This window comes from Akebia trifoliata, chromosome 12 (genome assembly GCF_017979445.1).
Source record: "Akebia trifoliata isolate Shusen 1 chromosome 12, ASM1797944v1, whole genome shotgun sequence".
In the NCBI taxonomy this organism is placed as follows: Eukaryota; Viridiplantae; Streptophyta; class Magnoliopsida; order Ranunculales; family Lardizabalaceae; genus Akebia; species Akebia trifoliata.
The window spans coordinates 32,542,164-32,563,732 of NC_141386.1; the positions used below are offsets into that span (position 1 = coordinate 32,542,164).

At 35.6% G+C, this 21,569-nt stretch overlaps 2 protein-coding genes across 2 annotated transcripts; both read right to left on the reverse strand.

Annotated features, from left to right (window-relative positions):
* Positions 1-9,685: 9,685 nt before the first annotated feature.
* Positions 9,686-12,229, reverse strand: SSE1 (shrunken seed protein (SSE1)). The gene is made up of 8 exons (XM_086418576.1): positions 11,915-12,229; positions 11,671-11,728; positions 11,234-11,450; positions 10,837-11,144; positions 10,468-10,736; positions 10,252-10,319; positions 10,102-10,163; positions 9,686-9,973 (listed from the first exon to the last, which is right to left on the reverse strand). Exons 1-8 carry the CDS (start codon positions 11,981-11,983, stop codon positions 9,912-9,914), a joined length of 1,113 nt encoding a protein of 370 aa, XP_086274702.1. The 5' UTR covers positions 11,984-12,229; the 3' UTR covers positions 9,686-9,911.
* Positions 12,230-14,497: 2,268 nt separating this feature from the next.
* LOC147389614 (hydroxymethylglutaryl-CoA synthase-like) lies at positions 14,498-21,569 on the reverse strand. Its single transcript, XM_086418410.1, has 12 exons — positions 21,408-21,569; positions 18,283-18,389; positions 17,827-17,959; positions 16,829-16,972; positions 16,333-16,491; positions 16,102-16,175; positions 15,937-16,012; positions 15,763-15,818; positions 15,527-15,614; positions 15,277-15,417; positions 15,026-15,175; positions 14,498-14,906 (listed from the first exon to the last, which is right to left on the reverse strand). Exons 1-12 carry the CDS (start codon positions 21,477-21,479, stop codon positions 14,691-14,693), a joined length of 1,416 nt encoding a protein of 471 aa, XP_086274536.1. The 5' UTR covers positions 21,480-21,569; the 3' UTR covers positions 14,498-14,690.

Consider the following 21,569-nt stretch of genomic DNA (forward strand, 5'->3'; position numbering starts at 1 on the left):
ATATACCGAATAGATAAAATGTGAAAAAAAATTATAAAGTTTATTCAAATTTTGTATATCAAATCCGATCTTGACCTGATCCAATTGTTATTGGATTAGGATTGGATATTAATATTGAGATCCAATCCTTACCAGATTGGTCACAGATCGACTCCAATCCAATCCGGACCAATCCATTGACGACCCTAGAATGATCCACACGGCAGTTTTGAGGACCTAAGCCTATATAGACTCTTATAGATCAGGAATTTGACAGTTATAGATGCTCAAAGATTCCTCTGCAAGGTATATCACACAAAAAACACAAGAATTTACATGATTCGACAAATTGTCTATATCCGTAGAAGAAGGAGAAATCAATCGACTATCAACGATACAAATTACAGGAATACTAATTAAAAAATTAAAAAAAATTAAAAAAATTAAAAAGGGTTTGTGTTGATTGAGGATTTGGATCTCTATCTTTCATACTTTCTTGTGAGGACCTACCACTACTTGGCAGACCATTTAAAGCAGGTAATGGGTGGGACCTGTTTTTTGCTATGTTGTCTACGCATGCAGACAGATCGTGAATGGTGAATCGTGATGGACCCCAACCAAACTCCACGACATCTCTTCATTTGCAATTACTGTTTGATGGGTCCTACCCATTCTCACAGCCTTCCATTTCTATTTCTAGCCATACCAATCATGCTGACCAATCAAAAGTATCTTTTGATTAATCTAGATTAAAAAAAAAAAATCTATTGATTTGATGGCTGAGATTTTTCAATAGATATCGTATCTGACTTTCACGAGAGCCATATCATCATTTATCGAAACCCTGGGCCCATACGATTACATTTATGGAACCTATTGGCTATGGTTTTAGCTCTTTAGGTTGCAAGATGGTCGCATCATTATCGTAACTTGATGTCCCACATATTGAAAATTGCCAATCAACTGGACCTACCCTACTAATCATAGGATCACTATGGTGGTCAATGTTGGTCATCCATTCAAATCATGAACCCCACTAGGGGCACATGGCAAAAGTATTGGTATACCAATATTTTAGTTACTCTTCTGCCCTTTGACCTCGATCTTCATCTTAGACTAATGAAAATGACTTAAATGCCCTTATCTTCAATTTTTATAATAAATTACTTCTAATCTATTAGTCTCATCTTCAATCTATCGTTTGAACGTCAATTTAATCTCTTGCAGAAAATCATTGATTTTTTTTTTCCCCAATATTCCATCTTCTACGTCAAATTATATCTAATCTTTTCTCTCTCTCTCTCTCTCTCTCTCTCTCTCTCTCTCTATAGGTAAACAAGGAGATTAGTGGTCAAACCTTATCAACTTTGCAAAGTTGTTATCCTTCAAAACTCTATCTTATTTGTGAGGTATAAAGGTTGAATATGAAAGCATGTAGGTCATTTTCCATCAATCTATTAGAGAAGACTGAGTTCAGGAGATATGATATCAATTTGAAAACAAGGTGAATAGCTAGAATATTCATGAAAACATAGAGCTACATGACTAAATCACCACAAATTTTGCCTTCCAAACCGAAAGAGGTGGTGAGATGACCAAGACCACATCTCAAAGGTCTTGAATTCAAATTACTCCCAAGGGTCCACACTCAGGGATTTATCACAGAAATCACCTTGTGTGTGCAGGGGGAAGGGGATTGCACGTGTCCTAAGAATTAGTCGGGTGTTCTAAGAAGTTCAGATACCTTAATTTCAGAGAGACAAAAAATTGACTTCCCACTTTATGCACACCACGCAAAAAATTGCCTCTATTTAAATACTAAAGTGCACTTGAATGGATGAAATAAAAGGGGGAAAATGTTATAGAATAGTAAATATAAGGCTTTAGAGAATCCGGAATCCAAACAATTACATGAATCCACATGTATTGAGGACATCTTTAATTAACAGACAAAAAACAAACAAGCAAACAAAAAAAATTAGGTCTTGTGGGATTATGAGAAATCCCGAATTGCTTTTCTGGACAAAATATTTCTCAGATATATTTAAAAAAAAAAAAACTGTTATTGACACTGCCAACTTTCACTTATTACACTCCAATTTCTTAAATTATTTATCACACCCCAATTAAAGATTAAAACACTTCACTCAAACATTACAAAGATTTGGATCAAATTATTATCTAAGCATTACAAAAGAGTGTAAAACTTCTTCAAACAAGTTCAACATTTGTTTACCATTATGATTAACCTCATGTAAAATCTTGAACCCAAAAAAATAGAAATGTAGAAGAAAAAAAATTAACTAGAGAGAGTTACTATTGGCACCCAAACTTTTATTTACTGTCAACAAATTTACTTATTTTCATTATTTTTAATTGGGGTGTAATAAGTAAAAGTTGAGGTGCCAATAGCAGCTCCCTAGGAATGACTAATGAAAAAAACACAGATCCCAACTCTTTAAATGCAAAATATAATGATTGACGTATCTCCGAGATTTGTGTTATCAAGATACTCCTAAATCTCAATCATTAGATTTTGTGTTTAAAGGGAAGGGATGGTGTGTTTTTTTGTTTTCAAGAGTCATTCTCACCAGATCCTAACCCTTATTTATTTTTATGGGTACTGTTAACATGTGCACTTAAGGCCACACGTTCACATGCAGTAAATACACCCTGAACAAGCCCTTAAAAAAAATATCCTACCAAAAATACCCTCAAATGCTTATTTTCAGGGTGTATATAATGCATCTTAACATATGCCCTTAGGGCACACGTTAACAACCTCTTTTTATCATTTTTTATTCTTTACGACAGGATTAAGGGCTTAAAGGCTGCTGTACCCAGCAACGTCTTTACCGAAGCAAATAGAGGTGGGGCCCATTAACATGCGTGTCCAAAACAAAGTTTTGGTGGTCCACCCATTAGGGCTAGTGGGGTGGACCCCGCCCACTTGTTCGTCTCGAAGCCTGGCCCTCCACTGATGCTGTGTGGGGGGCCACCTCGTAGGCCACGTCTAAATGACCACGACCCCACTTGCTAATGTTGTCCCCACTCATCTTGAAAGAATGAACTTTCGCATGCGCGTTGCCCCTGTATTAGAAAAGTGCCCAGTGAATCCACCAAATGAAAGATTGACACGTGTTAATCTTTTTTTTTTTTTTTTAATTTCTAATATATTATCATTTTAATAGGAGATATTTAAGTGTAGCCCAGCTTTCTAAATTGCAACGTTATCGCGATCTCTTGATTTTCCCGGAACATAAATAAATACTGTATTTATATACCAAAGAGAAATGATTCAGTGGTTTTACGTCCAACAAATTGAGAGTTTTCTAATAGGGATATTTTTGTAAATTTGGATATCCTTAATACACACAACATCCTTGATTATGTGAAATTTCGAATTGACTTTTTCATACATAAAAACTTCTCAAGGAATTACTTTTCTTTATGCAATTTTTTTTTTCAAGCAAGACCGTTCGGTGGAAAACTCTTAAATGATTTTGAACCATTTAACAAATAAAATCGAAATTTACTTCCCATCAGTTAAAATATATATATATATATATATATATATATGAGTCCAATTAGCCTTACTAAGTTAGTAAGGATTTCACCTTCACTATGAGTCCTTGGGCTCAACTTGTAGCATACAAAATCATGATCCGATGCTTCAGGATTGTAGAGGATCAAATTTTATAAATTTTGAAAAAAAATATATATATTTTTCACCGTTGAATTTTAATTTAAAATTTGGGAGTTATGTAGAAGTTTGGTAGTCGTCCATTTTTGAGACCTTGGATCAAGTTCAACAGGGAAAAAATTGATTTTTTTTTTTTTAAGGGTTCAGGGGATTTAAGTTTTTCTATGAAATCTAGAGGGCTTTAGTGTTGGAGTACGAAGGTGGTAATCAATTTGAGCAAAACGACCCTTAATAAGGCTTAAAATCTTTACCAAGTTAGCAAGAAAAATGTTTCACTCTATGTATATATATCACAATAAAGTTGTATTGTTTAACAAGTGTAGATAAGTATGTATCAAGGACCATGGGATAGTGGATGGGCCCACAGAGCCCTTGTCTCACTATAGCACTTCAGAGCAAACTAAAACAAATAAAGAATATGAGGAAAAGTTGGGGTTGTTCCCTGCTAATAGAGGCAACTTTGTTATCCTGTGTACAACACCATTAGTTATTGCTGATGATCAGAAGGTATAGGACCCACCAACCCCCAACCCCAATTTATGTCCACATGTCTTTCTTGTAAAGCTGATGATGATGTAACATAAAGTGATCCAAACCAAGAATAATTTGACACCACTTACTTGTATTAGTGATAAACACAGTAATCTAATCTCTCCCACCATCCATCAGAGCATCACAACCATTGGATCCCCTCCACTGTTCTAGACAATCAGAGAAATAAGCCATCTTTCATTATCCAATCTATAAACTTTGACTTTTGACTTTTTGATCATTTAGCTGCACTGAAAACTATGTTTGGATACAAGTTATATCTTTCATCGGCAACCAAACACCCCTTATTCTTTACCCTTGAAACTATAACTTATCCAGTGGTGGTCCAAATACCATGGTACCATGGTCCCACTGCTCTACAACCACTTGATGACTCAAATGCTGCCTATTGTAGTTATAATCACTGACTCAATTCAGTAGTGGTCCACCTCTAAAACAACTAAAGAGAATGCTAAAAACAATCTGATCCATTGTTTTATATCTCAGAAAACCGTCTCGTCTCTTTCATGGAACACTCACATTTAATTTAGGTCTCAAACGATTTTTAAAACCACAATCTGATCTGTTAAATCCTCTTCACCACCATCATCGATAAATCATTATCCCGAAGATTTAGGGTTGGTTAGATGAAGGGTGTTCCTCTATTATACTCTACCTAGAGATCCATGTAAATTTTTAGTATCTCCATCCACGTCATTTTCCTCTAAATCTTTTCAGTTCTTCAAATTTAAATATTTATTCTAAATGGGCCTATAATCGATTTTCATTGAATATGCTCAAACCATGTCAAGAAAATCCTCATCTCGACCATCTCTTTTCTTTATCATGCCGTGCTACTTTCATTACATGTGCAACATGTCCAACATGCACACGCATGTCTAAAGTTGGTCCGATAGGCAATCAATCTTTGTATATAATAAAATTTGGCATGTCATAGTTGTTCGATACAACTCACAAAATTGTTCGATACACTAAGACCTTAAGACATGACACATGACATCCAAATTTGATGAACGACAAAGTTCTTCAACAATATCACCACCCCATACGGGGAATCTTGGATTCAATAGTGGCCTTGATACTCAGAATTATTTTCTTGTTTTCGAACAAAGTTTCCATTTGAGGGTGCATTATCCAGTTCACAAGCCACTTCGATTTTTTTACTTCAAAATTGGCCTCATTGATAGAACCCAATCTGTCAGATTAGGTCACTATGTGAACATGTACATGAGGAGCACTTCAAGTGATGAGCTATCTGCAAGTACATGAACTTGACCACTCCAACAGCATACATTAATTCGGTTTCCAGGAAATAAGGAACAAGTTTCTAAACCTATCTTTTTAACAAAACGAAGAAATCTCAAACATGGATTACGATGGCTACAATCATGCAGAAGATCAACAAAATACTATTTTTTAGACAAATGAAAATATTGCAGATAGATTTTCAATTAATAAAAAATAAATTTATTAACAAAGATACGATGGGTGGCAAACCAAAAAAAATTAGTAGTCCACACCAAACACATGACGACTACCCACCTTTGAATTATCACAATAATCATTTACTAAAAAGAATAAAGCAGACCAAACGCACTATAAGAATAGAAGTCAAAAAAAAAAAAAGGCAAAGCACTGTAAAGTCTTGTAAAATATTAAAGAATTTGTCATAAACCATCTCCTAAAAAGTTAATGTTCATTGGTGTCAAGACTTGCTAAGTCGCGCCAATCAACCAAACACCTCCGGAAGCTCAATGGGTATACCTAAAAGAATGTGGGATTATTCTCTGCAAATGACCAAATTTTAGCCACGCTAAGAGCCCAATTCATTAGCGAGGATCTTCTCTCATCTCTGATACTTCACAGGCTAGGAATTCTAATATGACCATTGATTTCTACATCATACACGTTATTACTGTCAAGGAGTGCTTTGGGGTGATTTAGGACCAAAACATAAATTTTTGGTAAGAACATAGCTTTAACTATGGGTGGAGAAGATTATGCAATAGACTTGCCTAATGCTTTGGGTTGCATTGAAAGGCGACTTACTCTTGAAAGAAAGGATATCTAATGAATTGTGGTTAAGGTTACTTTGACCCTAAGTATGTTTTCTAGTCTTCCCACTTAGTTGCCATCTTTGAATTTGGTTGTCTATAGAAAATGGGCTACAGAAACCTTGAACATGATAGCATGGAAATTAGGATGAGAGAAATAACATCTATAGTTTATGGAAGATTTGTTGTCCCAAGGACAATGGCCTTGGCATTAGACCTTGGACATATAGGTGGGAACTTGCTAGTAATGGCCCTCTAGGTTTGAGAAGAAATCAGAAGTCTTCAGAGGAGGGTTAATGAAAGCAAGAATATAAAACAGAACATTAGATGGCACGTTACTGAAATTCGTTCATGCAATGTGTTAGTATGTGTCAAAGAAATTTTAAATATTACGAAGATTACCATAAAGCCATTTGGTTTAAGGTAGAATAGAATAAATGAGATTCCAAGAGGATGAGTGTGTAAGGATGCTCCTCCCAAATATAATTTTGAACCTTAATGATGACACAGCGTTTTTTATCGGTAATAGTACAATACACCATTAAGAAGCGTTCGAAAGTGATTTCCTATGTAGTGGAAGATGTTAGGTCGATCAGAAACCGAAGTTTAGAGGAGTCTTCAATTATTGGGAGAAATTGGTGAAGATGTATGTGACCTACAATTAGTATAGGGTGGATGACATCATCAACATGGATCAAAGTAAATGAAAAAATTTTACAAGTCAACAATAAGAATAGCAATGCTTTAGGAAACTGAATGCTGGGATGTCAAGAAAAAATGTTCATATGATGAGCATAGCAAATATGGGGATATTGAGATAGCTGAGTTATAAGAATAGGAATACCAAAATTTTATTTCAAAAATATCAAAATAAAAAATGAGTACATTCGAGGAAATTTAAGAATAGGTACAATAAGAGATAACATAAGTGAGTCATTTGAGATGGTTTGGACATGTACAGATAAAATTAATAAAAACACTAATGAGTAGGAGCATCTAGGTGCAAGTTAAGGACTCTTAAAAGGCAAAAGGAACACCGAAAATAAAATGGATAGAGGAACTAAAAAACGATGTAAAGGAGAATGCCTTGACTGAAGATGTAATTCATGATAAAGTAAAATGGCAAAGCAATATTCATGTTTCTAAACCCAATAATTGGGACTATGTATGATGAAGATATGTTCACGTTGGCATTATTTTTTTACCCAATCATAATAATGATAGGTGCGTTCGAAGATCAAATAAAATGCAATTTTTATTGCTTTCGTTTTTTCTATGGGTATTTTTGTTGCAATTTTCTTAATTGATATTTATAAACTAGGTGGACATATCTTATCCGACGGTCTATTTTCAGGAACCATCCCGTCCCCAAGGTGCAAGACTCAAAATCATAAAGTAAACTGCTTGATTATGACAACAAAGACCAATAACAACCCCTAGTTAAAAGGCACGTGCGTATTGAAGATCCTAAAAGAGCGAGATGAAAATAAAAAAGAATGAGGATTAAGGTAGTAAGAATAGATTTAACAACACTAACTGACAAAATACATGACTCCAGATAGAATTGAATGGAGGGATAGGATTCAAACAACCAACCCCAGTTTTTTATGATATTTATGATGATGGTAATAATGTGTTCAAAGGATTTGTTAAACCTTGGACCATTTACTTGGCCATCAACCCTTGTATGGAAAACATTGTAATGCCACTTCGCCATTAGATAGTTTTTAAGTGCCTTCAATATGAGATAGAGGTCATATTCAATGGGGAATGCTCTTCATGTTTGTTGGGCACTTGAAAGCAAAAGAAAATTAAAAAAATGGTATCTCAAGATAAATATAATTTGGAAGAAAAGATGGTAAATACTTAGGACTAAATCTTTGTTTTTCCATTGGCTTTTGATCTTCAAGGAGCTCAAAATCGTCATTTTGAAATGCTAGTTCCAGATTGGGATACATTAGTTAATGGTACCTTTGACTAGCAGTTTGTATTGGTTGCAATGTGTATGCGTATACTTTAAGTGCTAGCGAAGAAAAGAAATTTGCTTCTAGCATAATCTAGGTCAGTTTTCCCTAATAATACAAATACTATATGTTTTCTTTTTCTTTTTTTTGGAAGCAAACTACTATCTTTGCCTAACAAGAAAAGAAAAAAAAAAAAAAGAGGGGGGGGGGGGGGGGGGGGGGCGTGGGGGGAATTAAAAGTGAATGATCAAAAGAAACCTAGGAACAGCCCAAGAAGACAATAACAACAAAGCCTTATCCCAAACATTTGGGGTTGACCAAACCAATCTTGTTCCTCCATTCCACTTCGTCTAGAGCTAACTGAGCCTTTAGTTATTGAAAGGGAGTTGGTTTATATATGGTTCCACTATCTTCATCAATATTCTTTTGGGTCTTCCTTTACTTCTTTTAGGACCTTCAATTTTCATATTTCTTCTCCCAAACCATCTGTCGACTTTTTCTTTGTTCACCGTCTTTTGGAGCTACTACTACATTTACCTAAATGCGTTCAATTTTAACTTTATCTTTCTAGTCTTTCCACTCATCCATCTCAACACCATCTTCTAATTATGCTTAATTTAGTAACATGATCTCTCTTGACCACCCAATATTAAGTTCCATAAAGCATAGCTGTCTTACTACCGTCTTTATCATACAAGAAAGTAGTGTTAAATAAAGTTAAAAACTGAGATTATTTGGTTTTATCATTAAAAAAAAAAGGAGAGATGGAGAGAGAGGATGGTTCAATCATGTGCAATGAAGATCATTGAGGGAAAAAAACATAGGGATGACAAATAACCAAAAATGGCAATGGGCAGATGATAAAGGATGTTGATCAAGGTTGTATGAAAAAGAGTTGCAGGTGTGTGCTTCAATAAAAGATATAGACCTAGATAAACTGAACCAGTGGAATGTGATTCTTGTATTTGATGCTGAATAGTTGAGATAAGGCTCCAATGACGATATAGTAAATGGAACAAAATGAAGAGTCAAAATGTTTTAATTGTGACAAGTGGCAACAAAACTTAATGTATATCTGCCGATCCACACATGCCCATGATGAAAGCTCCATGCTAACACTTACCACATCTCTGAGGCATATCTACCATCAGGCTGCGAAGAATCTTTTCATACCTCGTGCACACATTTATAGAATAATTACAAAAGTCTCTTAAGATTTAACCACAGAAGAACAAGGGACATCAATATAATAAGGGTAATTACTAAGAGATGATTAGTGTTGCTTGACATAATTAACAAAAAATAATCTGTTACAAAGGCTATGCGCAATTTTTTTTTAACATATAAGTAGGAGAAGGCTATGCACAATTTTAAATAATGACTATGAAAAAAAGATTATGTAGCACGTGAAAATTGTTTCACACAGTAAAATGTGATGGAATTACAAGTAACTGAATTTTAATTTATATTGGGTATTAGGTGAACTTGATACAGAATTGTATCCAAATGAGAATGTTTTCTTCTTTTTTCGAAAATTATCCAAAAGAGGATGTTGAGAATAATAAAAAAAAAAAGATCCAAATTTATTCCTACAATAGGAAGATGACTACACCTCATCAAGGACCGACTGGAAGAAACAAACTTTATGCAAATTCATTCTTATGATCCCGACATGTAAGTGTACCGTGTCTGAGCTCCAATAATAAGCTCAATAAGTTTATCTGCACATGTAAAATAAATGGAGTTCCCATTATGAAATTTGATTTGAAACCTTCAAGTCATAACTAACGAAAAAATCAAGATGAAGGAATAAATATAAGAGACTCAAAAAAGCAAACACTAAACACACCTGTCAAGAGCCCTATAAGAGGAACAGGTTCAACTAATTTCTCGGTCTGTTCAAGTCTTTGCCTGAAATATTATTAGATGTAAGGTGAACAAATCTAGCAAAGAAACTGCACAAATTTGAAATTGGCTTGAAGATAGCATAAATCATTACCGGGTGTACTTGCTAAAGAATGGATCTCTCATGAGGTAAAGTGCCCACAACAGCTTTCGCCTATTTACCTGCATCAAGCCCATATTATGGAATCCCATGTAAATATTAAAAGAGGACTTTATCCATCAGGAACTAACAACCCTTTGTGATACCCAAAGAGGACAATGGAGGGTTGAGCTCAAAAGTTTACAAGGTAAGAAGCCAAAGATCACTCACCTCATTCTTTTCAAGGGTGCTAAGAGGAAAATATCCTTTTTTTCCACTATGCCATGGATGTGAAAGACAGGAAAGAATGCTCATTCCGGTCACATCCATGGATAGTGAAAGTAGCCAAGGTATCCATGACCGCACTCCAAATTTCCTAATAAATAGAACATAAATTAGTGGTCTCATGATATGCAACACCTCCGCCGTCAAAAACAAGCCGCCATACATTCCCTTCTCAGACCAAATGGTGGAAAGTGTAGGCCTCTCGATCCCTAAAGCTGCAAGAACCAACAAAAAAAAAGTGGGTATAAAGTGGGTATAAATATCCTTCAAACTCTTTATCTTTTCCAAATACTATGTTCTCCAAAACACTATTACTTGAAGGCCCCACAGTTGAAGCTTGCCGGTGTTGGAGCTTGTTCAACCTTGTCGGATCAGAGGCCATCCTCGCATTCTCTCCAAACCTACTTAACGCAGACAATGCCCTTCCTTCCAGATTGTTTGGATCACGAGCATAATAGTCCTGTAAGTAACCAGGCCCATGATGCCCGTCCGGCTTTGCAAAACCCCCCATTCTATGTTGGCGATCCAAAGCATTAGGACTCTTTTCCACATTAGGTGTCTCCCCTCCATGCAGGAGCATCTTGTATCCACTATCCCTGAACAAAGCTAACCTAACACACACCCTGAATCAAACAGTATGCGCAATTCTTAGCCAATATTTTATTAATTTCAACTAACAATAAAACCTCGCTATATTTGACATATGGCTTACTTGGTAGCCTCTGTGACAGCAATGAAATTCCATTTCTTCTCATCACCATAGAAGTGCTGAGCCACAACTTCAATCAATGTCTCCAAGTCTTTAAGCATGGAAATGCATAAGGACCAAGGGAACGGCGATGTCTCCACAGAACCCGTTTCCCTTTGGGTTGGAGCTGTATCGATTATATGTTCATTTGTAGCAGTGATTATACCCAAAATAGCAGTAACTGCATAATAAAATTGAAATTCTTCAATACCCATATCAATTCCTACCTTTTACACTAAAACCCATTAAACAAAACAAAAGGTAGATTCAAATTTTTCCACACATTCTTCAATACCCATTTCAATTCTTACCTTTTCCACTAAATTACACACACACGCACACAAGTTTTACAGTTTTTAAGCTACCAAGAAGAAGCAAGTGTTACCAAAGTTTCACAAAACCTGCTTCTGGTCCTATTTCTGATGCTGAGAAGCGTTCTGGGAGAAGCCATGTCAACCCCTGGACATTAATTTGAAATACCCAAATCAGGAAACTTTATTTAGACGTTTAAAAACGATTCAAGTTTACTTTTTTCAGTTTTTTTACATCACTGAACTATCATGGATGAATTGGAAAAGCAAGAAGAAACCCCAACAAAGCCAAAAACTAAGAAAACAAACAAATAAGACTGGAGAAAGAGCTTACATTGGCCAGAGACTCCAATGAGTGGACATAGTCCTTGTTCCTCCTAACCCATTTCTTGTAAGCCTCCATAACTTCAAAATTTTGCAGAATTGGACTCAGCCCTTCTAATATTATATCTCGACCGAAAAAAAAACCCTAATTTATATATCTACAATTTCATTCGTGGACCGTGGTACTTTGGTAGAGTTGTTTCGCAGAGAGAGAAACCCCAAAGAACAGAACACAGAAACGTAAGTCTGTTCTTCGAAAAAAAAAAAAACTTCCTTTTTGATTCGATTCTGCTTTCCGATCTCTACTGTGATCAAACGCCTCGAAGAGAAGAAAAAATAGACAAATAATAGCCAGAAGATGAGTTATTATTCGATATGTTTAACCTTCTAGGCATCAAACATATATTTTAATCCTGACCGTCAAAACTACAGATATGGTCTCTAATCCTGGCATCAAACATATATTTTAATCCTGACCGTCAAAACTACAGATATGGTCTCTAATCCTGATTTTCATCCAATTAGAACTTAGAAATCGATGAGGGTTTTTTTTTGAATATGAAGGTAGCTGTAAAACTCACGTTTCTATGATTATTTTTAGACTGAAGCACAAAATCGTAATTTACCTTTTTAAGTACAAGAAAATCTTGATTCCTTGTCCTACTATTTACCCAAACCTACATGTTTTATCTTACATAGGCTAGAAATTTTGAAATGAGTTAATTTTTTGTGAGGATCATCTCAATAATGAGAAGATCATCTTCGCCAAAAATCAGTTCATTCTGAAACTTTTAATCCTATGTTTACAAGTTGAAAAATTATGAATCATTCATTTTTTGTAAATCATTTTTTATGAGGTTAGCAGTTTCAAAATGATCTGATTTTTTGACAAAACACGTAAGACAAAACGTAGGATAAATAATAGAGTGTCGAACATGCCCTATATATACATATTGAAAAAAATCGTGATAATCTAACTATCCCATTTGACAAACTCAATTGATTACCTGACATCACAAGTTTGGAAACTTAGACTTGTGCCCACCAAGATACACTGTTGTACTTCCCCATAAAAAGTGTATCTCGAGAGAATTGTGTATTTCAAGAAGTGCAAATCTACGATTGTCGAACTTGTCACGTCAAGTAGTCAATAGAGTATGCCACGTGGGGTAGTCAAATTATCACAACTCTATTGAAAATGATGGGTTTTGATATAAAAAAAACACAAAAACATTTTAATATAAGAAATTTTGTCGGAATTTTCATAATTTTTTTTCGAATTAACCGAACTAAACCCCCACCAAATAATTAATGAGTCTGAACTTTGTTACTTGTACCTTAAAATTATGGGGCTGTTATAAGAAAAAATTCAAAAACACCATTTGTACATTTCTTGAAATTTGCTCGTGAACTGTTTTAAATTTATCCAAATTAATTGAATTAACACCCCTCCCACCTAATAACCATTGGATCTGACTTTGGTTACTATGGTTTCTCAAGTTAATAAACAATTCTAAAAGACTAAAATTTTCTTGGGAGATCTAAAAGAATCTCAATGATTCTAAAAGATTCTCTTATGTACCTAAATGGTTATATAAACCATTTATATGTTTAGAACGTTAGTTTTAGAAAGATCATAGAAAGTATGGTTAATTATAGTTTTTTATTATAACTTTCCAAAAACTTTGTACAAGGGGCTATTCATTTGTAACCATCCTCTTTGGGATCACCGAAGCTTGAAGTGGGAGTCAATCTTCTTAACATGAATGATTGTGTCATGATCACTTAAGCAACCCGGGATTCTCTCATGTTTTATGTAGGGTTGGCAATGATACGAAATATATCTGATGTTTGAATCGATCTGATCTATTGTGAAAAAAATATGAAAAATCAAATTTTTGGATCAGATTCAGATTGAAATCTTAAAACCGATATAAATTCGGATATACCCCAATCTACTCCCAAAAAAATCTGATTCGAACATATTTTAATATTTTTATTATTATTCTTGATTTCATATAAATACATATAAGATCAAACGTTTTAGTCTTTTTTATTACCCTCTATATTTGTAGTTGAAAAATGGATTTTTTTTTTTTTAATTTTATGTGATTTTAAATTTTTTTTTGTAAATATTTTGAACATTGATAATTTAAAAATTAGGCATGTGTTTGAATCGGATCAATTTGGTGAAACAGATTAGATTGGATGAGATTTACAATTTTACATATTCATTAATCGGATCAGTATTGAAGTGGTACTGATCCACCACTGAACCGATCTGTTGCTATCCCTAATTTTTTGTGTTACCTTGTATAGCATAAAAATACTAAATAATAGATAAGATACTTCTAGATGCCTCTTTTGTAGTCTTGTACATCGATCGTGCATACTCGTGTCCCTCGATAGTTTGTTGGAGTTTATTGCTGATTTTGCACATCAATCCACATACACTATTTTGTGACCCATTGACCCATCTTTGTTTGACCATCTGATGAACTTACACACCAAAAGTCAAAGCACTATTTCTAGTAACACAAGACTGTAAATCCTTTCTGGTCACTAGACTCAAACCCAATCACAAGAAATTAAATGCTAAAACGGCAATTTTCTCAATGAATTATCATGCACTAACAGAACATTCTCATTACAACATATGCAACAAACAAACATAAACCACATATTTTATTCAAGTACTAACAACAACATTTCGAAAATGCAGTCTTCGACCGGCCGTGTCGTTCCGTTCCATTCCATTCCATTCCTGACATGCGTGCATACTAGCTTTAGTGGCCATTTAGTACACCATTCTCACATTTGGCAGCAGTAGTGGTGTCGTCTGCGGCCTTCTTGGCATAGAATCTCCGGTACATGGTGTCAACCTGGGTGAGATAGAAAGTGCCGGGAGTTAAAAGGCTCCTGTCCTTGCTCGTCACAAAGTCCTTGCCCCCATACCGATGCTCCATTAGTTGCATAGTTTCGACAAATTTTTCTGGGGAAGCCTGCATGAAAGGCTCACTATGCTTAGGGAAACTAAATATAAAACCAATCAATTATCATAGTTGACAGACCACTAACAAAAATTAATCACATCTAAGAAATTAAGGAACAAGAACACCACCTCATGCCTTGACTTCAACTTCCCAGAGACATCCATCACTTTTACAATGTTTGACAGGCTGAAGGGATGTTGACCTTCCCTCATTCGGAAAGCAAACATTGTGGAAGTTAAACCACTCCCATATGAGAACATCATTACACGCTTACCGTCCTGTAAGTTTAAAAAGAATCACGTTTAGGAAAGAAATGTGAATCATATTGGACTCATAAGAACAAAACACCAACTCAGAAAAAGTAGATAAAATATGTTACCAGTGTGCTATGTTTGTTGTGAACAAGGGATATAAATGCTGCATAAAGTGATGCAGTGTACATATTGCCCACTTGTTTTGGTAACAAAGTGGCTGGTTGCACCTTTACATCATATAGCTTTTTTGAAACTTGTTGGGATGCCTATGGATACACGACGTTAGATAAATTATCAGCAAATGAGTTCCACAAAAGAAACCTTTTAGTAGAATACAGGGTTGCACTAGAAAGAGTTATGGAAAGCTGGAGTAACCTTTTCAAGATCCCGGCTAGCATAGCTCTCATCGTCAGACAAAGCTGAAAATGGCGCTAGTTTTTCTTTTGCATCCTCCTCAACATAGCTGATCGATATGAGCACAGATGCAAAATAAAATCAGTTACATGGCAAGTGTGTGTGTGCGTTGAATAAACATCCAATAGTTACAAATTCTGATTAACCTAAAAAAGAGAAATAAATAAAATAATCAAGTAGTCGTGAAAGTAAGGGACCTGGCATTCCTCAAGAAGTCGATGAAGTACAATCGAGAAAAGCTTTTCTGCACAAGCTGCAATTCCAGTTCAAGAAATAACTCGTCAATTATATTGCTTTCATATTCATGATTTTTAATTGATAAACACAAGGAAACATGGATGTAAAGATTAAGACTTCATCAAATGCAATACCTTGTTATATGGAGAATGAAATACATAATAGTCTCCGTCAGACATTGAAAACGGCTTGCCCTGCAATTTCTCAAACCTACAGATAGCAAGACAAGGAACATAAAAAGTTAATCAAAAAATGTAAAACAGATAGAAATGATTTAACTAATTTCATTAGAAACTTACTTAGCACAGAAACGTTTGTAGCAAGAATCAAGTGCCATGAGATAGCAAGTTTGTGAAAGCTTCCCGTCAACAACCTACACATAATTGTAGATGAAGTGAGAACAAACTTATATATTGATGCATGACAAGCAAGTCACTACTAAAAATAATGGCAAAGTAGCGTGAAATTTTTGTTTTTTACATGTTTCATATAAAACTAAAACAAAACAACAAAAGAATCGAAAAGCATACCGGGTATTCACTTGCAAGGTTAGGCTTGTAAAAATCATAGACATGAGACATGTGTGACCCTCTAAATTTGCTTTCCAATGCAATTGGTGCGTCTGGACCTATTAACATAGCAATAGCAGCTGCCCCTCCAGTAGGCCGGGCTGGTCCTTCTGCATAGACCTAAATAAAGAAGATACCAGTTAGAAAATAGGACATTTAGAACATGAAAACAAGTTTAGCATTATATGAATGCACATTCCCATTAATAGATATATGAGACAGATGGTCAACATAATGAAACATCAAAAAGGTAAATTGAACATAAAACTCATATATCAAAACTGAAACACTAAGAGTTCCTGTTGACAGAGCCGAGCAAATTCACTACAGCCAGATACTCTTCAGGCTGTTGATTATGTTAAGATCATGACCGCTTAAAACATACAAAGAACTTGTGATTTTTTATGATCGGTTCCACTGGAAGGTAAATTGCAAATGTCTAAAGAAAAGGGCCTACCGCACTATCTGTGCACACAACAAGTCCATAGCGCCCATCCCAAGAACTACTCTCCACCCAATTCACAACATTGAATAAAGCTGCAGTTCCCCCGTAGCATGCATTTGTTGAGTCAACTCCTTCAATGTCGGTATTACCAGATTCCTGCTTGTTTTACATTAGGTTGAGAGCAGAAGATGTCAGCAAAGCAAAGAATATGAAGTTAAGAACAGTAGAACGGTAATAACAAAATGTGCAAAAGCAAGTTTTTAACAAAATTCAAATAAGTTCATGGTAGAGTGGTATGATAGTTGCATCGGGTGCAATATGTCTCAAGTTCCACTCTTCCAACCCTTGATACCTTTCAAAAAAAAAAGGTTATTAACAAAATAAGGCCCGCAGAGAAGAAATAATTTTTTTTCTTTTTAAATGTTGTGGATCAAATCAAGGAACTCCCTACAGAATAGCAAGCAAGGACACACAGGAAAATTTGTTTTAGGAACTTGTTACATCACAAAAGAACTGGAACTGCCTGCATCACTTTTCAAAAAAAAAAACTGGAACTGCCTGCATCAGTTGTGCTCCAATTCAGCCCTGCGAAAACCGTAGATTTTACCTTGTTGAGGCTAACATTAACCTCACTGATAGAACCCAGGTATTATGGCTTTAGACAGAATTGAATGGACGAACAATCTTCGTTCAGCTAATCCCAAACTTTGGGGATAAAGCTTTGATCATGATAATAAAACCTAGGTCTTCGCTGTGAATTATAAGATTAGCTGCTAAATCCAGTTTCACCCTTCAGGAAAACGTAGGATTTTCTTAGGGACCCACAACTGGAGGAGGTCCCCAATTCTGGGTAATCAGTCAGTCGGCTCAATATGTAGCAATACATATTTTTATAGTGGGGTGGAGTGCTTGGATTTATAGACCACTCAATGTCATAAGGAAAAAAATGAAATTTGGCTCTAATTTCAATTGAGAAAAAGCATGCTCCTCCAAAGGAATTGGAATAATACCTCAAAGATTTGCATCAGGAAGGTCTTTATGGACTTGCTCTTGTCTATAACAGTCTCACTGCCTACTTCAAGGCGACCAATCTGTTTAGGGTCAATCCCATACTTTTCAAGAAGGGTAGTAACAGCTGTCAAACTGGATGAGAGAGAGAAAGAGGGAGCATTGGTCAATAAAAATTCTTCAAAACACTGTTGATGTGTAAGTAAGTTGAAGACAGAGAAACAACCCCTTCAAAATTCACATGTAGTCTCATGTCAAACTATGCGTGAATTTCTTGAAAAATTAAGAGGATTCAAATGCAAAGCTAATATTAGGAGTATGTCCTGCCTACTACAGAATTCTATGCTTCTAGAGTTATAAGAATAAACAAATGTTTATCACAACCTTTATCCCTCAAAGAATTGCAAAGAAACTATTGGCAGTAAAAGAACGTCAGGGATCAAATAGAGAGTTCAAACCTCATTGAAATGACATCTTCCAAATCAGTACAAAACGCCATGCAGTCTTGCCCAAGACCAATAGTATATTTTCCCTTACTTACACCATCATGAGCCTCCAATGCTTCCTATAGTTGCACACAAAAGGGAAAGGTAAATACAAAGAATAATGCACAGTTTAAGTACTTTAATTTAGCAAGCCCTTGTATAAACAAAAAAGAATATCTAACTTAAACAGTAATTGTTAAATTGAAGGGAACATAAAAAAACACACCAACCAACATGCATTAATTTTGGGATTAGAACCAAAACATTGTACTCAATTTTTCCTACCAAAAATAAATAGTGGGATTAGGATTCATTTTAGGACATGGAAGAGCTTTTACACCCGCTGCCAACTGAATGCAACCCTCCAAATTTATCAGGGCTTTAGACGAGATTGAATGAAGGAACAAAATTCATTCAGCCGACCCCAATTTTTTGTGATAAAACTTTGATGATGACCAAAAAAGATGGGTGAATATATAATTTGGAATATCACAGAAATATGATGCATAACGACATGTGTCCAAGGAATGTGCTTGAACAGCCCAGACAACAAAATAATTTGCCAAGAAAACCCTGCTGAACTTAAAATAGCAAATTCCATCCACTTTGAATAAAACATTGAAGCCAGTTGAAAATTTAAAGTGTGGTAGAATTATTTTAATGTATGCCCCATATGATACATTTGTAGAAGTGGGCACGAAACAACGAGTCTTTTTCTCAAATAGAATAATAGATTGCACTTTATGTTGTGAACACGGAGGACATTTTATGATTACACATACGAATTAGTGATGAAGCACTCAATGTCAATGATATTGATCATTGTCCGCCCACCTCTTGTTTTAAGAATCCAAGAGTTCTACTGACCATGATTTGTGCGATACTCAAAATCTTAGCTTGTTGAGCATCTCGATAAGTTCAGAGATGAGAAGTCTTGATTGAGACACTCGAAAAATAAAAAATAAAAAGAACATAGCAAGACAAGACATTAAGATACAATTCTAAGAGGTGATTGACGCAGATGAGAACTTAGCTCATGAGGCGTGAAGAATTCGTAAAAAGGGAAATCACGCTTCCACCTAAACCACTTGTGTGCCATTGGGAGACCTACTTGGGGAAGTGCCCAGGGTGGCAAGTTATGCAATGTGAAAAAAATTGATGTTGATGGGAGTCTTCTTCCCTTCTTCTTTGATCGATCCAGTATCTTCTCCTTGGCCTAAGGGCATGCATTATACTACAAAGCTTGAAGTCCGTCCCCGTTTCCTCGGTCATATCTTCGTCAAAGGTAAGTGGATGAGGTCACATTCACTTGCTTCAAGGAAGAGATCCCCAAGTTGTATCACTGCACATCCGGCACCTCATGGTGTAGCGACCTACTCTAGCATAGATCAGGCTTGGCATGTCAACCGATGACATGGCGAATCTGCCAACTATCCTACCTACCCTTGTCAACGTTGACATCTGAGGAGTATCTCTCCTTTCATATCTGTTAACGTGACAGGCTGTCAACCATGAAATTAGGTTGTATTAGGTGTCTTCACCTACCACGTGGCAGCATATTCTTTGCTAGCCAAAGTGTTTTGTCTTTTATAGGTTAAATATTTCAGAATGGGCTGATTTTTTGTGAGGAGGATCTCTATGGTGAGGAGATCATCCTCACAAAAAATCAGTCAATTCTGATACTTCTAACCCCAGTTTATAAGTTGAAGAATCATGGACTGTTAGTTTTTACCGTTATTTTGAAAATCATTTTTGATGGGGTTAGAAGTTTCAGAATGGGCCGATTTTTTGTGAAGATGATCTCCTCACCATAGAGATCATCCTCACAAAAAATCAGCCCATTCTAAAACTTTTAACTCATATAAAAAAAACTTTGGCCAGGGAACTTATATGTATGTAACCTCAAGGAGTTGGCCCAGTGGCAAGCTGAGCCTTGATAAGCTCCTCAAGAAGGGTAGGTCAAGTGTTTGAAACCTCACGAAGCTATGAATTACTTGGGGCCACCCTCCAGAGTCTGGTTGACCCTCAACTCAACCAATTGCACGTAGGACTTTTCAAGGGGGCGGTGCGTGTGACCGTGGAGTGGAATTAGTTTCACCCGATGCGTGGGGATATATATATATTCTCCCTATAGTGTGGCCGTCCCCATCTCCCTTTGATCAAATTTGAGGGTCCTACATTTTTCATTGTGATCCCTCTCATCTAGCATCCACTAGGAAGCAAACTCTTGAGTCACGGTGGCCATGTAGGCACTATGGTGGGGTGGGGGGTGCTACTTTGCCCAATCTACTGATAACGATAGACACTACACTGATTAGTTCTTTAATTAAGTCAAGTAGTACATCTTTTGTATTTTATACAAGTTATTAAATACATAAATCATAAAAAGAAGGTTTTATTTACTTAATTTAGGATTAGTATGAGACAATGCATGCATTGTTTATATCTCACTACTCTACTGGATCGAGACAGTCGAAGGAGAACGTGCCATGCTTTGAACCATCAACCATGGATATGTTTTCCCTTCACATATGTTTTTTAGCTTGGAGGATGTATTATGTATTTCTATATAAAACCATCAACAGTGTGACACAAAATAATTAAAATTAATGCCATAAAACTAGAAAAAAAAAATTCAGTACAATTAACAAACAACTAAACATAAACTTCAAGCTCTTGCGAAGCGAAATCATACGTAGGCTTCCAAAATCAGAGTTAACTATGAATCCGAATGTTCAAAGCTAATAAGTACCACCATGCATTCAAAAGCAACAGTAATCCATCCCATTTCACTCAACTAAGCATCCAAACGGCAAAATCAAAAATAAAAAATAAAAAAGTTTCACAATCGACCAAAAACCTCTTTCAATGATAACTGATCCCAAAAAAAAACACAATCTAATCCAATAATCAAGTAAAAAATAAGCAAAAAAAAAAAATGCAGTAAAATCCATTCCTAAACACTACATTTATAGAACCAAACCAAAATAAAACATCAAATTAGACATAAAAGATTCAATTTTTTTTACTTCCTTCACATAAATTAAGGAAAAAATGAGAAGAAGAAAAAAACAGAACAAGACGAAATCGATCCTCACCTGTTGAACACAAGTAGGTGGGAAGTAGATTTCCATGGCGAGAATTCCAACATCCTTCTGGTTCGAACCCATATCTTCTCTAAGATCAGATTTCTCTCTTACGAACCCTAGAAACGGAGCTCAAGTTCTAAAGAGAGAGAGAGAGAGATGCAGAGGTCCAGT

Bases quoted from the DNA above. Each gene is read 5' to 3' on its own strand.
- SSE1 (XM_086418576.1), bottom strand. From the start codon at position 11,983: ATGGAGGCTTACAAGAAATGGGTTAGGAGGAACAAGGACTATGTCCAC. The intron at 11,729-11,914 runs GTAAGCTCTTTC...ATTAATGTCCAG, and splicing joins CATTGGAGTCTCTGGCCAAT to GGGTTGACATGGCTTCTCCC. The intron at 10,320-10,467 runs GTGAGTGATCTT...GGCTTGATGCAG, and splicing joins GCACCCTTGAAAAGAATGAG to GTAAATAGGCGAAAGCTGTT.
- LOC147389614 (XM_086418410.1), bottom strand. From the start codon at position 21,479: ATGGGTTCGAACCAGAAGGATGTTGGAATTCTCGCCATGGAAATCTAC. The intron at 18,390-21,407 runs GTGAGGATCGAT...GTGCAACTATAG, and splicing joins CACCTACTTGTGTTCAACAG to GAAGCATTGGAGGCTCATGA. The intron at 16,973-17,826 runs GTATTATTCCAA...TAAAACAAGCAG, and splicing joins TCCTGATGCAAATCTTTGAG to GAATCTGGTAATACCGACAT.